General features: G+C 35.8%; 1 protein-coding gene across 1 annotated transcript in view; it reads left to right on the top strand.

Annotated features, from left to right (window-relative positions):
• The window catches only part of NAALADL2 (N-acetylated alpha-linked acidic dipeptidase like 2), a 977,694-nt gene that overhangs the window by 476,290 nt on the left and 481,577 nt on the right, over nucleotides 1-19,827 (top strand). Inside the window, exon 5 of the mRNA XM_030931975.1 lies at nucleotides 1,554-1,704. Coding sequence (XP_030787835.1) covers nucleotides 1,554-1,704 — 151 coding nt within the window. The remainder of the gene's footprint in view (nucleotides 1-1,553; nucleotides 1,705-19,827) is intronic.

The following is a 19,827-nucleotide window of genomic DNA, read 5'->3' as shown; positions in this document are numbered from 1 at the left end:
TCCCAAATATTTTCTTGGGGCTCTCTTTTCTTTAAGAATTGCTGGGCAGGGCACGGTGGCTCACACCTGTAATCCCAGCCCTTTGGGAGGCTGAGGCAGGAGTATCATTTGTGGTCAGGAATTTGAGACCAACCTGGCCAACATGGTGAAAGCCCATATCTACTAACAATTAAAAAATTAGCCGTGCATGGTAGTGCACGCCTGTAATCCCAGCTACTTGGGAGTCTGAGGCAGGAGAATGACTTCAACTTGGGAGGTGGAGGTTGTGGTGAGTCAAGATTGCACCACTGCAATCCAGCGTGGGCGGCAGAGTGAGACTGTGTTTCAAAAAATAAAAATAAAAATAGTTGTTGTGCCTAGCCTGCATCTGTCTCATTCATTCTCTCATTTAGCAATACTCTTGAAAACCTCCTAAGTGCAAGGTGTACAGTGATAGAGAAGATAAGCACAATCCCTGTCCTCAGTGAGTGGGTGCTGCCTTGCTTACTCCACTGCAAAAGTCAATAAGCAACATAAGCAGTAACTGGGGAGTGAAGTATGGGTGTTAACTAAAGTCACACAATGAGCAGTAACTGTATTGAATATGACCTTTAGTCATATTATCTTTATTATCTCTATGTTCTCTAATTACTTTTCCTCTCTCATGAAAAACTAGTAGAATTAGCAAATCATGATTATTGCTTTCGTATCAGGTAGATCATACTAACATGACTAAAATGAATAAGATCTTTACAAAAAAAAAATCAATTTAAAGAGTTAAAAAGAAACTCGGTATATTGTCAAGTTTGTCTGTTCCATCATACTTATCTGTTGTGTACTTACCAAAGAACAGAGAGGAATCTTTACATTAAATATGTCTCAAATGACAGGGTCTATTTTCAAAACATTTAATGACAGGGGCAGAACAAGGGCTGATCTTTCATAAAGAGACCCCCATAAGGTGACATGTAAATTTTTCAGTTGCTATATCTGGGAGATCTGGCTGGTACCTCCAGGCAGAGACCAAGATGACTAGTATACTGGGAGCTGTCAGGAGGTTCAAGACAGTGGCTATTTTCTAAACAGTGTGACAGTATTTCAACATTTTAATGACTGGTGTGATAGGCTCAACCCTGGAAAAAAATATGTTACAATACTGCAGGTGATTTCTGCTTTAGGGAAAGGCATAATGGTCACAACAACTCTCCTTTTAAAAGAAGAACCTTGTGTGTGGTAGATCCTCTATTAATCCAAAAAAAGTAGAAAGTTAAAATCCACTTAGTAAAGAATCATACAGTGAGGAATTCCATGAATAGACAATTGAAATAAAATATAGACATTATAGCAATGCTGGTAGAGATAGAGAAAAACAGGAGAAATAGAAAAGAGGGGGAAAAGAGGCCAGTAGAAAAAGCTTCTGGGCTTGATAGAAATCTGAAATATCTCCTTATTTTAAAAGAAAAAAAAAAAACAGGAAAAAGAGTCATCTTATCATAGCCACATTGGCAAAATGGCACAATATGAACTTTTACTGTGCATGATAATATTTTTAATAGCTTGCTTCTCTCTTTTAGCTTTCCTTATTGGAAAAGGCTGGATTTGGAGGTGTTCTTCTGTATATTGATCCTTGTGATTTGCCAAAGACTGTGAATCCTAGCCATGATACCTTCATGGTGACACTGAATCCGGGAGGAGACCCTTCTACGCCTGGTTACCCAAGTGTTGGTAAGTTTGTTGTTCATCATTATTATACTTGTAAGTAAGCATTACAAGTTTGCAATTTATAAGTAAATGCTACTTATCGGGAATAGTGATGTCAAATAATTCTTATCATCCCATCTTATTTTTTAAAAAAACAATTTATTTTTCATATTCTCAAAATTATAGACTATTAATTTGTTGCTATAAATTGGATTTATAATATAATGTATTTTTATCTCAACAAATTACAGTATGAACAGATAGAAATGTATTTTATGTGTTATTGTGGATTGACTGATAAGACAAATTAACACCAGGAGTGGTAGGCACTCCAGGTAAGCCAATAGCGTATACAAATACTCAGGAGCATGAAATGTCTGCTGCTTTGGTGCAGCTGTAAAAACTTTAAGTCCTGGGTCTAGAGGTACACATGATCAAGTTAGGTGAGTAAAGTAGTAAGAAAAGATGCTAGAGAAGAATGGATTTAATATGCTTTTCTGGCTGTCTTAAGGGACCTCATTGTTTTGGTCAATCACTGGAAGTATAGAGATGGCTACTTTGCAGCAAATATCTTTCTTTTTCCTAGATAGCTGTGTTCATGCTAGTAGGGATCATGTGGAAGAGAGAAAACAACCGTGATTTTGGCAGATGCTCACCACATCATTGAATTTCTGTCCAATGTGTCATTGACAGATATTCTGTTCATTCAACTTGGCTGAGGATAAAGCTCTTTGAATCTTCTTCCAGGGTGATACTGACCCATTAACCATGACCCTTCAGTCAGTAATTAAACTAATCCAAAAATTATGTAATTATTAATGTGTTCTGCCAGTATTTTTCCCCCAAAAAGATCACAAAAGAATTTACTAGCTATCTTACTCAAATCCAGCTGCCTATTCTCTCATTGTTAACTTTACCAATTAATTAGCACCTTTCTCTAAGAAGGAAGGAAATTGAATCACATATGAGAATTATAACCTATGAATTTTGTTGCATCTACTGATTATTGATTTTTCTTCTATATGTTACAAAAGTATTCTTTTAATAATCCATGTAAATTTACTCCGAGATCTCACTGATCTGTACTTTGTACAGTCCCATGTCTTAGCATTACAATTTTAAATTAGAATTAGTAGGCATCTATCTACAATTTCTAGACATCACCCAAAACACCAGTCAGCTCTCTCATTTGCAAATACACTCACTGTTCTGCATTGTAATTGCTCAGCTTCAGGAAGCTGCGTTTGGCAGTTAACTCACTGTGGCAAGTCAATGGACTGCAGTGCTACCAGAGAGAGACTCTGTATGAGTGCTCTATCTTAAGCTGATAAGTTGTTCAGTTGGCACCATTACTCAGCATTTTCTTGCCCCAGGTCATTTCATAAATGCAGAATTCAGTCATAGGTAGCAAGTGTTGGTCAGAGTTGTAAGAAGTTTCAATGTGCTTTTTTTCTACTTTTTATTCTAAAATAATCTAAACTTCCTAAAATAGTTGCAAGTTTAGTATGTATAGAATCTCTGAAATGGTTTTATTCTGCCATTACCTTAACAAATAGTGTCTGGCTTCTTTTTATCCATGCTAATGTTCTTATCAAACAGCAGCACCCTTTCTTTCTTCTGATACTTTTTCATTTTTTACATGACAAAGTTGCAATTTTCCAAATTTTTCTGTTCTACTTCTCTTTTAATTAAAAATTCCATTTAAAAACATTTTTCACTTCTTTCATTTTACTGTAAACAGTCAAAAGAAGCCACGTAGCACCTTGAACACTTTGCTGCTTTGATATATTCTTCTGCCAGATAACTTAGTTTATTGTTTTTAAATTCTACCTTCCATAAAGCCCTAGGTCATGGACACAATTCAGTCAAATCCGTTGCCACTTTGTAACAACAATGTCCTTTACTTCAGTTTCCGGTACATTGTTCCTCATTTCTGTCTAAGACTTTATCAGAATGGCCGTTACTGTCCATATTTCTATTAACATTCTGGTCATGACCATTTAAGTAATATCTAGGAAGATACAGGCTTCCCTACAGCTCTTGTCTTTTTTTTAAAGACCTCACCAGAATTGCTGTTAATAATCCTAGATTTACTTACAACAATTTAGGCTTCTTCTGGCCTGTTCCTTTTAAGTTCTTCCAGCCTCTACCCATTATCCATTTCCAAGCTGCTTCCATGTTTCTAGGAATTTGTTATAGCCAAAACCACACTTCTGGTTTCAATTTTCTTAGTCCATTCTGTGTTGCTATAATGGAGTACCTGAAACTGAGTAATTTTTTAAAAGCAGATATTTGTTTCTTACAGTTCAGGAGGCTGGTCCTTCCAAGGTCGAGGGGCTCACATCTGGCAAGGGCTTTAATCAGTTCATCCAGTGGTGGAAGGCAGAATGGTAAGAGAGCGAGCATCCATGAGAGCAAGAAAGGGCCAAACTCACTTTTATAGCATACCCCTCAAAATAACGAGCCTACTCTCATGATAACAACATTAATACATGTGTGAGAACACTTCATGATCCAATCACCTCTAAAAGCTCACACCTTTCAACATGGTTGAACATGTGTTTCATGTGTTTCCTAACACATGACCTGTGGGGTCCACATCCAAATCATAGGAAATGGTTATTAGAGGGACTAATCTAAAACTAACTTTTTTCAATTTAAGAACTTTGTTTTATTCACCAATTTAAGGGTGATAAGCTGTAAAGAAGTAATTTAGAACAACCCCAAATACAAGGAGGTAGTTTTTAACTTTGTTTGTTTGGTTTTTAATATAAACAAAGTAAACACAGTCATTTAATGAACATTCCATATGCCTCATCCAGCTTTATTGACTGTCTACCTTTCTATCATTTTTGTTTTTTATCTGTACGTTCCCTCACATCACCACAACAGCAGTATTTTTCAAGGTAAAATTTACATAAATTAAAATCCAGCACGCATACATGTAGGAGAAATTCAATAATGGGTAACTCAGGGTTGTTAGAACTTAGCTCTTATATAATATCTTAAGAAAATATAAAGCTATTTAGAATAAATATACAGAGAAGTGACAAGACAAGGGAAAAGAGATTTAGCCTTTCAGGGGGTAGCAAACTATAGGAAGATAAAGATATGGGTGGAAATTAATGAAGATAAAAGTTTTGTTTGAGTAAGGTTTGTTATGTAGTTCCTTTTCCTCTGCCCCTCTGGGTTAATAAGAGTCTCCATTAAAAGTCTAACCCTGACTTTTTGTAAATTGCGGGGGAGGCAGAGAGGGTTTTGTAAGGCACCGGGAGCATCTTCTGTTTCTCAGTTATCTTCAGCTCAAAGTAATCTTTATGCTAAAGTGACATATTTGGGGGTGGCATATTCTGACCCCCATGACTGGTTTCACCAACTTGCTATAAGTATTTCAACTACACTAAACTATGATCCAAACAAATCTGATTTCCTAGGACCATATATTTCTGGAATTCTAAGAGACTTTATTGTTTATATAGCAAATATCAATTCTCAATTTAGAAGCACAAGAATCCTGCATTTTAGCCAAAGACTCAGGTAAATAGGGCATACAAACTGATATTTACATATCTAGTTATAATTATAATCCCAGTGATAGGTTGCAGTTAGAGTTGTATTTGGCCTAAAGTCATAAATCAGCTACATGGCGTAAGACCCAAAACAAACAGAAAATCAGAAAGATACAAGGTAAGCATAAAAAATAAGAAAGTAAGAAATATGTATCTTTAAGGAGTATTCCATTTGGTCAATGTTGAAACAGGGAAAAGAAAACCTTTTCCGAATTTCTAAGTGGTAAGATTGTCTGAAATCTGAAGAACTGAAAAAAGTATTAGGAATAACAAATCCTTTCTTCCATATACTTTCTTTAATAATTTATCTTCTGAATTTTGTGTTGGCTACAGTGTTGATTTTAATTTTACTAACACCTCCAGGTAACTGGTAATCTGTTTACTACCAGTTAATTGTTTGTCTTGACTTAGACTTGAATTTCATTATATACCATTTTCAGAAATCCATCCTGATTTAAAGCTTTATATCTACGTCCCTCTCTCTGGTTTTCTGCTACAATCTTTTGTTTTCCTTTTTATTTGTTTTAAATTCCGGAGAGAAAAGTCTTTTCAGTGGTTCTATTCTAGTGAAATGTATCAAATGAAACAGTTTATTTAATATTCCCAGTGTTACAATTCAATGGATCTCTGTGTTGTTTATCTACTGTCTGTTCAACATCACCCCTGCCAAACAAAACTATTCAAAGAATAAAGAGTATCACTGTAATTTGTGACAAGTCATCATCAGGTGTTCCTGGTCCAGTTACCTGGACAAATATCGAAAGACTGACTTGAGTTGGCACTAAATCAACTGAGACAATGTTGAACCATTTCCTGACTAGAATGGCAGAAAATATAAGTATGTGCCTAGTTGTCAAAGCAAAGTGTTAGATATTCACAGCATGAAATGTCTTGTCACTTGGTTGGGGAAAATAGTGTCTGAATTCTTACTATTTCACTGTAAGTGCCTGGTGGTTCTCGTATGTGCTGTGCAGGTTTCAGATTTACATGTAATATTATTCAACTTGATTCTTAGAACCACTTGTGGAGTGGCTCATTGTTAAGCAGCAACATTTTTCTGAAAGATTATTCATAACGTGTTGAAAAGATTGATTGTTTAAATTCAAACTGCTCCTTTAGAAAGTCTAAATTTTGTTTTGAAAAATAATTTGGGTGACATAAGTTCTCTTGGCCCCCCAGAGGGAAATTTACAATTGATTGTTTGAATGTCTAGGATTCATCATTTAAAATGTTTTTTACTTATTATTGTATTGGGAGCACTCTACTTTAAATTAAATGTGTACTCGATCAATAGAGACAGTTTGTTTTGTTTAAGAACTAAAGTTTTCACAAAAATCTATGATGAATTCTGAGAATGATAAAATCACTGCTAAAAAAAAAAGATTTACCAATGTTTCTCTCGTAATGAATATAGAAGCTATTGAAACAATGATATGATTAGTTTAAAGATTGTGTAGCACTTTTTATTTTTTACCTTGTGTGGCTGCTTCAACGAGACAGCAGTAGCTGGCTTCATTTTGCAGATGCCTTTGGTCCCAGCTACTTGGGAGGCTGAGGTGGGAGGATCACTCGAGCCTTGAAGGTTGAACTGTAGTGAGTCATGATCCTATTACTTCACCCCAGACTTGGTTATAGACCTAGACTCTGTCTTAAGAAAAAAATTGAAATCATATCAAGTATCTCATCAGACCACAATGGAATAAAACTAGAAATCAATAACAAGAGGAATTATTGAAGCTATAAAAATACATGGAAATTAACAACATGCTCTTCAATGACCATCAGGTTAAGGAGGGAAAAAATATTGAAACAAATGAAAGTTGAAATACAACATACCAAAATCTATGAGATACAGCAAAAGCAGTGCTAAGAGGAAATTTCATAGCAAAAACACCTATTATCAAAAAAATACAAAGATTTCAAGTAAGCAATCTAATGATCCATCTCAATGAACTAGAAAAGCAAGAACAAGACAAACCCATACTTAGTAGAATGAAATATATAATAAATATCAGAGTAGATCTAAAGGAACTAGAGTTGAAAAAATGCAAAACAACAATAAACAGAAAGTTGGCTTTTTGAAAAGATAAACAAAATAGATAAACCACTAATTAGAACAACAAAGAAAAATGAGAGAAGACCCAAATAAACAACATCAGAAATGAAAAAAAGATATTACAACTGAAACCACATAAATACAAAAGATCAGGGGGGCTATTAGGAACAACTATACACTAACAATCTGGAATCCCGAGAGAAAATGGATAAATTTTGGTCACATACAATCTACAAAGATTGAATCAGGAAGAAATAGAAAACCTTGACACGCCAATAACAAGTAATAAAATTGAATCGGTAATAAGAAGTCTTCCAACAACAACAAAAAAAACCTGGGGTGGGATGGCTTCACTGCTGAATTCTACTAACCTTTCACAGAAGAATTAACACCAATTCTCCTCAAACTAGTCCAAAAAATTGAAGAGGAAGAAATTTTCTGTATCTCATGCTATCATGCCAGTCTTACCTTTATACCAAAACCAGGCAAGAATGCAACAAGAACAAAACTACAGATCGATATCCCTGGTGAACATAGATGCAAAAAATCCTCAACCAAATATTAGCAAACCAAATTCAACAGTACATCAGAAAGATGATACAACATATGCAAATCAATAAACATGATATGCATGGTAAACATTGATAGAATGAAAGACAAAAACATGACTGCCTCAATGGATACAGAAAGCATTTGGTAAATTCAACACTCCTCATGATAAAAATTCTGAACAAACTCGGTTAAAAAGGAACATACCTCAATATAATAAAGACTATATGTGACAAACCCATACTTAATACCATATGAAATGGGGAAAAGCTAACAGCCTTTCTTGTAAGAACTGGAAAAAGACACGGACGTTCACTTTCACCACTCCTATTCAACATAGTACTGGAAGTCCTAGCCAGAGCAGTCAGGCAAAAGAAAGAAATAAAAAGACATCCAAATTGGAAACAAGAAGTCAAATTGTCCCTCTTCACAGATGACATGGTCTTATAGCTAATAAAACTCAAAAATCTTAGATCTGATAAATTCAGTAGAGTTGCAGGATACAAAATCAACATACAAAATCAGTAGCCTTTCTATAAACCAGTAACAAACGAGCTGAGGTAGAAATCAAAAAGGCAATCCCATTTATGATAGCTTCGAAAAATACCTAAGAATAAATTTAACCAAGGAAATTAAAGACCTCAACAAAGAAAACTACAAAATACTGATGAAAGAAACTGAAGAGAACACAAACAAATAGAAAGACATCTCGTGCTCTGGACCAGAATAATTCGTATTCTTAAAATGACCAAACTGCCCTAATCAATCTACAGATTCAATGCAATTCCTATCAATGTCATTTTTTTCATAGAATTAGAAAAAACAGTTATAACATTTGAAGGGAACCAAAAAAGAGCCCAAATAGCCAACACAATCCTGAACAAAAAGAAGAAACCTGGAGACATTACAGTACCTGATTTCAAAGTCTATTACAAGTATATAGTAAACAAAACAATATGGTATTGGTATAAAATCAGACACACTGCAGTTCAACCTTCAAGGCACAAGTGATCCTCCCACCTCAGCCTCCCCAGTAGCTGAGACCAAAGGGATTTGCCACCTTGCCTGGCTAATATTTTTATTATTTGTAGAGACAAGGTCTCACTATGTTACCCAGACTAGTCTCAAACTCCTGGACTCTAGCAATCCTCCCACTTGGCCTCCCCAAATGCTGAGATTGTAGGTGTGAGTCACCATACCTGACTATAATTTTGATTTTTCTCAATTTGTTGAGACTTGTTTTGTGCCTTAACATTTAGTCTGTTATGGAAAATTTTCAAAATGCTGATGAGAAAAAATGTGTTTTCTGTAGCTGTTGGATGAAATGTTCTGTCAATGTCTGTTAAGTCCACTTGTTTTAAAGAGCAGTTTAAATCCAATGTTTGTTCATTTTCTGTCTAGATTATCTGTTTGCTGAGAGTGAGGTGTTGAAGTCCCCAACTATTATTGTACTGGGGTCTATTTCTCCCTTTAGATCTAATAATACATGCTTTATGTAGCTGGGCACTCTGGTATTGAGTGCATATATGTTTACAATTGTTATATTTTCTTGCTGAATTGACCCCTTTATCAATATGTAATAATATGTCCCTTTACTTCCATTCTATATATGTCTTTACCCCAGGCAGTGGGCATGGTGTGGACAATGGCAGTAGCAGTGGCAGGATAAACCTCTCTTTGTGCTGGTACTGGTGGTAGCTGCAATGGGCCAGTCCTCTGGTCCACAGATGTTGTGTACAGGTAGATGTCAGCTGTGGTGGTGGCAGCAGGTTGGGTGAGTCTGATCTCAGATCACCAAGAGGAATTCTGATCAATCTCTCTTCATCCCTCCAGCGCCCACCACACCTCTACCCACAGACTCTGATATCTATCATTCTACTCTCTATCTCCATGATATAAACTATTTTTTAGCTTCCACATATGAGTAAGAACATGCATCTTTGTATTTCTTTTTTTTTTTTTTTTTTTTGAGACGGAGTCTCGCTCTGTCGCCCGGGCTGGAGTGCAGTGGCCGGATCTCAGCTCACTGCAAGCTCCGCCTCCCGGGTTTACGCCATTCTCCTGCCTCAGCCTCCCGAGTAGCTGGGACTACAGGCGCCCGCCACCTCACCCGGCTAGTTTTTTGTATTTTTTAGTAGAGACGGGGTTTCATGCCTAGTTTATTTTACGTAACATACTGACCTCCAGTTCCACCCTTCAAAGGTGAATGGGGCAGCAGCAGCTGTGTTGCAGCCCTATTTCTGGTGAAGGTGGGGCTTCTTTTAGTAATAGTAGCTATAGGTAGGTGGCTAGGGAGCATGTGCCTCAGCCCCAGGTGGCGGCTGCAAGCAAGATAGCTTATCTTCAAGGTGCTTGGATAAATAAAATGTGGTATATATGCACAATGGAATACTATTCAGCCATCAAAAAAATGAAATTATGTCATTTGCAGCAACATGGATTATTTATCCTTTGATTTTACATTAAATGCAGCATACTATAAATTTGCATTCATACGTTGTTGGAGGTTTTTTTCCCCCCCACTTGAAAGTTATTCTATAAATCACTCCATATCAGTTCTTAGAGAATGACAATGATCACATTCTCCAGAAACAGGTACTGAGAGAGATTTTGGTTTGCAAGGATTTTATTAGTGATCAACACCTGTGGAAAACAGGGAGCACAAGCAGGATTGGACAAAGGGAGAAATGGAACTCCCTTTGTGTTCCACTTTGTGTTACCGGAACAGTCAAACCACACCTGAAGACACGACCTATCAGACCTGTTCATTGGTGGTCCAAATGGCCCAGTTTCTATGCCCCTTCTGCAACAAGTCATCAGAAGTGTGCCTTCCCTAGAATGGTGTGCCATTGTGTGAAGACTGGATTATTAAGGCAAACCCTGAAACTCTTAATAGCTGGAGGCTGTCTGCTGACAGAACTCACAGCAGGTGAGACAACAGGCTCTCTCCTGACAGGGTGGGACATCACAGTGGAACATCTGGACAAAATCTCACCAAATCTACCACAGAAATTTGACTTTAATTCCATTCTTAGTCATGAGTTAGAAAGGCTAGAGCTGTGCTGTCCAATACGGTAGCCGCTAGCCATCTATGGCTATTTAACTTTAAATTAATTAAAATAAAATAAAATTTAAAATGTAGCCATACTAGTTGTATTTCAAGTGTTTAATAGCCAATATGGCTTTACAGAGAATTTCTAACATCAAGCAAAATTCTATTGGAATGACGAGTGCTGCAGAATAAATAAATGTCTAAAACAGTGTGATATTTCACAAAATTTGGTGGTTATAGATCATCCATGAGACAGTATCTGCACATAATCTTGATAATTGAGAATTGCTTGTATTTTTTACCACTTGAAAACTGTATTTACAAAGCAGACTCTAAGAACCACATGTTAGGTATGCTTCATGGATTCTTTTATGGTTTAGTGTTGAAGCAAAACATAGATGAGTGCTCCTAAAGTAAACATTTTTTATTTTTAGAATTCTCTGAAGAGTTTTTGAATTTTAAGTATGTAAAAATAAATCTTGTAATGTCACTTTAAAGTGTTACTGCATTACTTCAAACTACTAGCATTGTAAATTTCAGTACCATACCATTTCATTTGAGAGATGTGTCTTTTATGAGAAATTGTGTTGCACTTTTATTTGGCTATCAACAGTCACTCAGTTCTAAATTTTTCAGTGAGAATTGAAAGAATTGAATCTCTGGAATATTATGTTTTTTGAGAGCAAATCATCTAAGTGTTAGAGTTGAGGAGTATAAATGTGGACTATTTTTTAAATAAATTCAAAGTGAGGCTTTGGTAGCTCTTTTAAATGTGAAAAGAGCTCTGTCTGCTGGAAACATGTCAGGTAATTAACTTTCTTTCCCTGACACTTGAGTAATGAGCAGTGACACCACCTATATATTTAAAAAGATTGTGACTTATATACATGCATACCCCTCCATATGATTATTGAACACCTCACTGCTTCCTTTTGGGTACAGGGACCCCTGAAAGCCTTTCTTAATCTTCTTTCTTCTTTTTTTCCCCTTCCTTTCTCTTTAATTCCTCAGGCCATTATTTGCTAACATTTACAGAAGTATCTGTGGTAAATTTGTTAAGGAAATGGAGAATCCAACTAAGCTACACTACAGATTTCTTTACTATAAAACTATTAGAGCTATTACTATTGTGATGTGTTTTCAAGTCTCTAAAAGCACTATAGTCTGTAAAATCTCCCAAATGTATCTAACCACTGAGTCATTTTTGCGGAATATCTGGAATTACTACTATACAGTCAAACCTACTGTGGGATTGCTGGCCTGAAGCATCTGCCATTCCCCTTCCTGCTACAAATCCTTCTCCACTTTTATGCCCCTACATAGAAATGTATGGTTTGTGTCTCAGCTTTTGCAGATTTTGTAGCTTAAGATATGTAAAACATAATACAGAAAGTAGGAAAGGGCAGGGCTGATTAGGTCACGTGGTGATGGTAAAGTTTACACCTGCAGGTGCAACTGCTTATGAGTTAGCAGGAAACAAAACAGCCAGCAACAAAAAATAATCTGGTTGATTGTTTAACAATTAAAGTTGTAATTAGATTTATAATTGAATTTTTGGTGTAGTCTAGAGTCTGGAAAATCGGTGTATACCAACTAATCTTTTCCCCAGCATGATCTGTTCCAGTTCATTGCTAACCATGTTCAAAAATCTGTGTTTTTTAAACACAAATTTGAACAAAACTCTTAAACAGCATTCTCTAACCAGTCCCTTGGGTGATTTTTCCATTTCAGTGACAGAATAGAAAATGCAATTTTATCTTGGAAAAAAATGATGAAGTGACAGTTTTTATGATAATACAGATATGCACATTTTCAAGCAATAGGCTAAAAAGATAATGTGCTTTAGGCAATTATTTCTAGAATACATCTCATTGAAATTTTTCACCTGCTCCACAAACACACTTAAGTTGTTACCGTGGTATCTCTTTGAAAGTCTCTGTCATTTCAATATTCCAAGAAAGCTTTAGAATCATTAGTAAATGTTAAACCGAGTAAGCACAGCTTAGTTTAATATTCAGTAACCTTATTCAGAGTAATATCTCGTGTTCCTGGGATAGCTTTGGGTACAGTAGGGACAACTAGACAAAATCAAGAAACTTGCATTATAGTAACTGTATAATACACAGACCAACGAAGACTTTTTTGACAGTAAAAGAGGTTGCTCTGAGTAATTATATAAGACAATAGGCATTTACCAGGTGGTATGGTGGCCCTATTTAGAGTCAGACTAAGATTTCTCAATATATTTGACCATGGAATCCATGTGAAATTCAGTCAAGAGGTATTCTTGGTTGAATTGTCTTTCCAAAATTAATATGTTAACTAAACCTTAGTCCCTCAGAGTATGATTGTATGTGGGGAAAGTCTTTAAAGAGGCAATTAAGTTGAAATGAGGGCATTGGGGCATTTCCCAATTGACCATGACTGGTGTCCTAATAAAATGATATTAGGATACAGATATGGAGGACACCATATGAAGACACAAAGAAAGTATGGTCATCTACAAGGCCAGGAGAGAGGCCTGGAAAGAAATCACCCCTGCCAGTACCTTCATCTTGAACTTATAGCCTCCAGGACTTTGAAGACGTAAATTTCTATTGTTTAAGCTTCCCACTCAGTATTGTTCTGTTATGGCAACCCTAGCAAACTAATATACAAAAAAAAAAAAAAAAAGCTTCTTTGACTTTATTATCATATAAAGTACAGAAGAAAGATATACAATTTTCAGCATGCCCCTATTTTCACCATCTTCTAGAAGAAAAACAAAGAAATGCTGAGTGTAACAACTATTAGATGTTTCACTAGTCTCTGTTCCTGATTAGGTGTAAGTAACCTTTTTTGGTTAATGATTCGATATTCATTTGGACAAGTTAGTATAACGAGTAAGAGCCTAGCAAACTACAATGAGAGTGATGTATGGAAACGCTGCCTAATAATTCAATTCTGTTCTTCTCCTTCACAGAATAAACTAAACTTTTACAGTTTTTACACGAGTAAAGCATATGAATGAGTTTTTAGATACACAAAGCTATGTCAGGAGTGTGGTTCTGGTGTGGAAGACTAAACTGTCATGCCTTAGGAAATCATGGGAATCTGAGAGTGAAGCTACACGAGGAAGAGATTTGTTTTGAAAAGAGAGATGGAGGAGTGAAATCACTGGTGTTTAGTTGACCCTAAGGGAGGATATGGCCTGAATGAAAATCCATGTGATGGGAAAAATCCGATCCATTTTAAGCATTGTGATGATTCATATTCAATTTTAAATTGTTACCTCTTTAGTGAGTGATCCCAAACCTTTTTTAAAAGGCTACTGAAGAAAATGGGTCTATATTAAGATGCTGCAGGGTGGTATAAAAAAGGCCAAGATTTGCATGAGAATAAGGAGATAGGAGTTGGGGACAACCTTGCCATTGGTTCTGCAGTAGATCCCAGTCCCTGTGGAGAAATTATAAAACATTTAACAGGACCCCAGTTTTATAGCAACAGAGGCACCAGGAAGGTTATCAATTTAGGAGCAGCAGAGAATTAAAAAAATATATAAAAAAACAAAAACAAAAAACAAGAACTGAGTTCCAGAACTGATGTGAAGAGTTTAGGAACTCTGGCAAACCCATGCACTAAAGTGTGAGCGGGAGTACAAGACTTCCTTGAGTTTCCCTGAAGTTAGGATTGGTGCTATCCTTTGGCTGGGACTGAGCCTCTTGGGGACCTCTCAAGTCAGTTGAGGTGAAGAAGGAGATGAGTTCAAGAAAGTGAGTGAGTCCTCACCTCAGCTGCAGGACAAGCAATGCTGCACAGAAAGGAGGGAAGGCAGCAAAGTAACAGCATTGATGGTGTACAGAGTTGAGCGGTAATTAGAAACAGGGCAGGAGGAGTTTGAAAGTGTCACTGAAACATAGCCTCCAGTGCAGCCTCTGGCAATACAGCAGAACCGTGAAGGAGTGGGGAACAACTGTGGCAGGCACACTGGGCTGGCAGTGCAGTTCAAAGCCATTCTTCAGCAGACTTGAGGACGATAAAGTTAAATCTTGGATTTAATATTGCAAATAGTGACAGTCACATCATACATTGACTAGAATCACTAATCAAAAGATAGAGAGCCTGTGTGAAATGAGTAGGTTGGACAGGAGGATCCTGCTTTAGGTATCTTCTAGCTTGGAATTGTTAGGTTCCATTGGCTGAGTGCCATGTGAAAAGTTCCAAAGGTCCTATATTGTTTGTTTTTTCTCTCTTTTTAACTCCACTGTTGTGTACCAATAATGATTCACAATTTTGGATTTATATCACTGGAAGGGATCTTAGAAGTTATAAATACATTCTGTTCCGTATGAAAAGAAAGAAATAAAAGTCTCATCTCTTTAATTCCACAATTAAATACCTGAGTTCATGAATGATGTCTTATATTAGTCTTTAGTTCTTTGTGCATCTAGCTTGATAATGAGGATATACTAGTCCTGAACAAAAGAATGAACATGAGAATGGGAACAAAATATGAGTGGTGTTCATTACATAGGCTGCTGACAGCTTTGAGAAATGTACCCTCTTTCCAGAAAACTGCATATAATAACATACTTCTAAAATTGCCTGTAATTTCAGAGGACTCATGGATACCCTAGACAAAATATCTTTTTATATACCCCTTACAGACTTTATCCATTACCTATCTGGATAGATACTATGTTCAGAGGTAAAAGAAGTAAAATATAATTCTGGGGATGAATTTCTCTTGTGGAAAAAGGCTCAAAACTAATAAGGAAATGTGTTACAATCTGCACACCGAGATGATATTTCAGGAAAGAGTTGCACCATTTTCTAAAAGAAATGTAACCTCAACACATCATTATTTAAAAGTCTATAATTTAGTTGCATCGACAATTATTTTTACGATTTTGAGAATTTCATGTGTGTGGCATATGATATTCACAATTACTACTAAGTCTCTAATCAGTTTATTTTCTCTTCTCTGAGCCAAGAACCAAACAGGATAGGACCCATTTTGGTAAATTTAGCTAAAAAATTTGTATTTTCGTTTAGCAGGTTGTATAAGGCATAGAAGAAATGTTACAAATTTTCTCTTGTTAAATATAAGAAATACTACAAATTTATAAATATTAGGTAACTATGATATAATTAGGAATGCTATAAAATCCCATCTGAATATAATGGGATAGATATTGATGAAATATGGCTGTCTTTTCCTAGATCATACTTTTCAGTGCCCAGGATGGCCAGATGATTCGTATCAAGATGGAAAACAAGGAGAGAGATAAGTGAGACATACAATATCTTTAAATTTGTACTCTTTTTACCAGTCACAGATGGGATAGGAGCCCTCAATTGCTGGGATAACGCCCACTGGTACCTCCTGATACTTCTCTACTAGAGCAATGTCTATGGGACCTAGAGCAGTTGGACAGCTCCTTGTCCCCTTCTCAGTTCTACAAAGAGAAGGCAGTTCTCAGCAGGGAGTGTTGGGAGTAGCTTTGTGGCAGCAGGGCTTCTTCAACTGGCCCTAGAATTGTGAAAGCAAGCCCCTGCCACACTATTAAGATGCTCATCATCAATTTTTTGGTAAGGATAGAGGTGCAATTAAAATGATCATGGCTTCTTTCTTTCCTCATGATGGATATGTGCTCCCTAAGAGTGATTTCCTTGATTTGATCAAGAAGCATTTCTCAAATGACAGTAAGAGAAGCACAAGGACGCAAAACAACGAGTCCTTCTATTGGAGAAGACAAAGATCCAGAAGGACAGAGATATATAGTGTAACAGTGAGTTCAGAATAGAAGAGTAAGATGTTACAGGACTGAGATTTGGCTGAGGTGGACATCTTCCTCAGCCTCGAAAATCAATTTCAGAGAAAGTGTGGCTTCAACTAAGTTTTTTTCTTTTGAATGAGATATGATTCACACACCATAAAATTCACCATTTTAAATGCCATGTTAAATACTGTTTTTTTGTGGTGTATTCACAGAGTTCTGCAAAAATCATCACTAATTCAACCATTTTCATCACTCCCAAAAGAAACTCTTTACCCATTAGCAGTTGTTCCCCATTCCCTCCTCCCTCCAGCCCCTGGCAACCACTAATCACCTCTCTATATAAATTCCCATACTCTGGATATTTTCTATAAAAGGAATCATACAATATGTGGTTTTTCATGACTAACATCTTTTATGCAGCATAATACCTTTAAGATTCATTCATATTGTAGCATGTATCAGTACTTTATTTCTTTTCATGGCTGAACACTGTCCCATTGTATGAATATACCACATATTGTTTATCCACTTATCAGCTGATGGACATTTGGTCTTTTTTCACTTTTTGGCTGTTACAAATAATTCTATTACAAACATTCACATATAAGTTTTTTGTGTGAACATATTATACTTTTGATTCTCTTGGGCATGTACCTAGGAGTAGAATTGCTGGATCATATGGTAACTTTGTATTTAGTTGTTTGAAAAACTGACAAACTGTTTTCTGTAGAGGATGCACTGTTTAAAATTCCCACCAGCAATATATATAAGGTGCCCAAGTTTTCTATATCCTTTCTGTCACTCGTTATTTTTCTGTTGTGTTTTGTTGTTTTTTTAAAATTATAATCATCCCAGCGAGTATGACTCATTGTGATTTTGATTTTGTTGCCTATGCCAACATCACAGACGTTTACACCTATGTTTCCTTCTAAGAGTTTTGTAGTTTTAGCTCTTATATTTAGGTCATTTTGAATTAATTTTTGGATATGGCGTGATGTAGGGGTCCAACTTTATTCTTTTGCATGTGGATAGCAAGTCGTCTCAGTATTGTTTGTTAAAAAGATTATTCTTTTCTCATTGACTCTCTTGGCATTTTGTTGAAAACCTATTAAGCATAGATGAATGGGTTAATTTATATATTATTTCTATTCATATTGATCTATATGTCTTTCCTTATTCCAGTAATACACTGTCTAGATTACTATAATTTTGTAGTAAGTTTTAAAATTGCTAAGTATGAGTTCTACAACTTTGTTCTTGCTTTGATAATTCTTGGTCTCTTACATTTGCATATGAAGCCTCTACTGTTTTAAAAGTCTTTAATTTTAAAAAGTCTTTGTTTTAAAAAGAAATGTCAGAGAAAAAAATATATATAAAGTCTATACATGTGATAGGTTTCAGATAAGAAGCTACACAATCACAAGCACTGAGATAAAAGGAGCAGGTACTTTGTGATGACTTGTGGGTGAAAAGTAGGATAGGGAATTATGTGAGATAAGGATAAAATAATAAGCTGAGTCAGACCACAAAGCGTTTGATCCTTAGGCAGTCTTTTAACCAATAGGTAGTGAGCATTATTAAAGTTGATGACAATCCTTTGTTACTTCAGTGTTAAGCTGATTACTCCCTCCTGGTATTTGCCAAATATTGTGTGTGTGTGTGTGTGTATCACTATCTCAAATAATACAGAACTACATTTGTACAAAGTGAGTCAAGTCTTAGGAGGTGATCTGGATATTTTATAGTTAGTTTTCTAATGTAGATGTTCAAACAAACTGTAACAGTGACTCTGACTTTCTTAAATTATGGCAATGACTAAAAAATAGCAATAAATCAAAAGAAAAATGCTTGCCATTATTTTTATTACTACCTTCAAACTTCCTTTTATGGTTCTTTGTTTCTGTTTTGTTGCCTAATCAAAACTTCACAACTGGTATTGTCCTTAGATACAGCTTTTCATCATGCCCAATGTTTGATCACCCAGGGTGAGGGAAGCTGTGACTTATACTTTAATCCTTTTGGAAAAGTCCAATACAATATGGTACCAATCAGTTACATGTGTCACTTTAGTGTAGTAGAATTTAGCATAATATTTCTTTCAGATACCCCACATTGAACAATAGTTTTATAAGTTTAAAAAACACATCTTCTGTCATATGTATAAAAAATTCCGAGTAGTAGAATTGTGTTACTAATTTGTGTTAATAAGGAATAGCAGTCACTATTCTTTCTCTCAGTAGTCTCATGCCGAATAACTTTCAACACAGTATATGCTTTGGGAAGTATAGAATTTTTCTATTGTGCACATTAAAAAAATGAAATTAGATGAATTATAATACCTTTCCCCTCTATCTACAATACATTGCCTTGTAATTTTTCTTGACAAACTATGTATAGTTATTAAAGCCCTTTGCTAAAGCAGTAAATGATTTGGCATATATAGAGTTTCTCCATTGCACACATGAAAAAAATGAAGTTGGATGATTTAGAACACTTTTCCTCTCCACCTATAATGCATTTCCTTGTTATTTTTCTTAACAAATTATATGTAGTAATTAAAGTGCTTTGCTATGTAAATTACAATACCTTTAAAAACTTTCTGAATTGTGTCGATGTTCACCTTGACAGTCAAGAAACCAAGAAAAGATTAAATTATGGAAATTAAGCAAGGACGCTTAGACAGATTCTTCTACAATCTACATATCTTTGGTGCTTTCTAGTTCACTATGCCACCTGATCTTTCCTGCATCTTGTGTAAATCTTCTGCGGGTCTGCCTGGAGTTCCTGTGTGTCTTGATCATGTTTTTTTTTCTTTCCCATTGATCAAACTAGAAAAGTAGGGGTGGGAGAAGATTGATAAAGAAGGATTGACAATGAAAATATTCCATGTATACAGGGCAATGTTACAAAATAAAATTTCTGCTAAAACGTATTGAAAGTGAAAGAGGGCAGTAGAAAGGCAAGAAACAGAATTACAAGTTGAATGAGCAAATCAGTGAATGGAAACTCTGTTAGAGTGACCTATGTTTTCATCTGTAAAGAGGAAAGAGAAAGCGATTGAACCAGTCTTAGCTATATATATTCCTTCTATGCTGCAGGATTCTGAAGCTTATTTCATTCTATTATAAACCCATTTATGTCTCCTAAACCCAGTTCTGA

The sequence above is a fragment of the Rhinopithecus roxellana genome, chromosome 1 (genome assembly GCF_007565055.1).
Source record: "Rhinopithecus roxellana isolate Shanxi Qingling chromosome 1, ASM756505v1, whole genome shotgun sequence".
Lineage (NCBI taxonomy): Eukaryota > Metazoa > Chordata > Mammalia > Primates > Cercopithecidae > Rhinopithecus > Rhinopithecus roxellana.
This window is presented reverse-complemented; position numbering and strand designations above follow the sequence as displayed.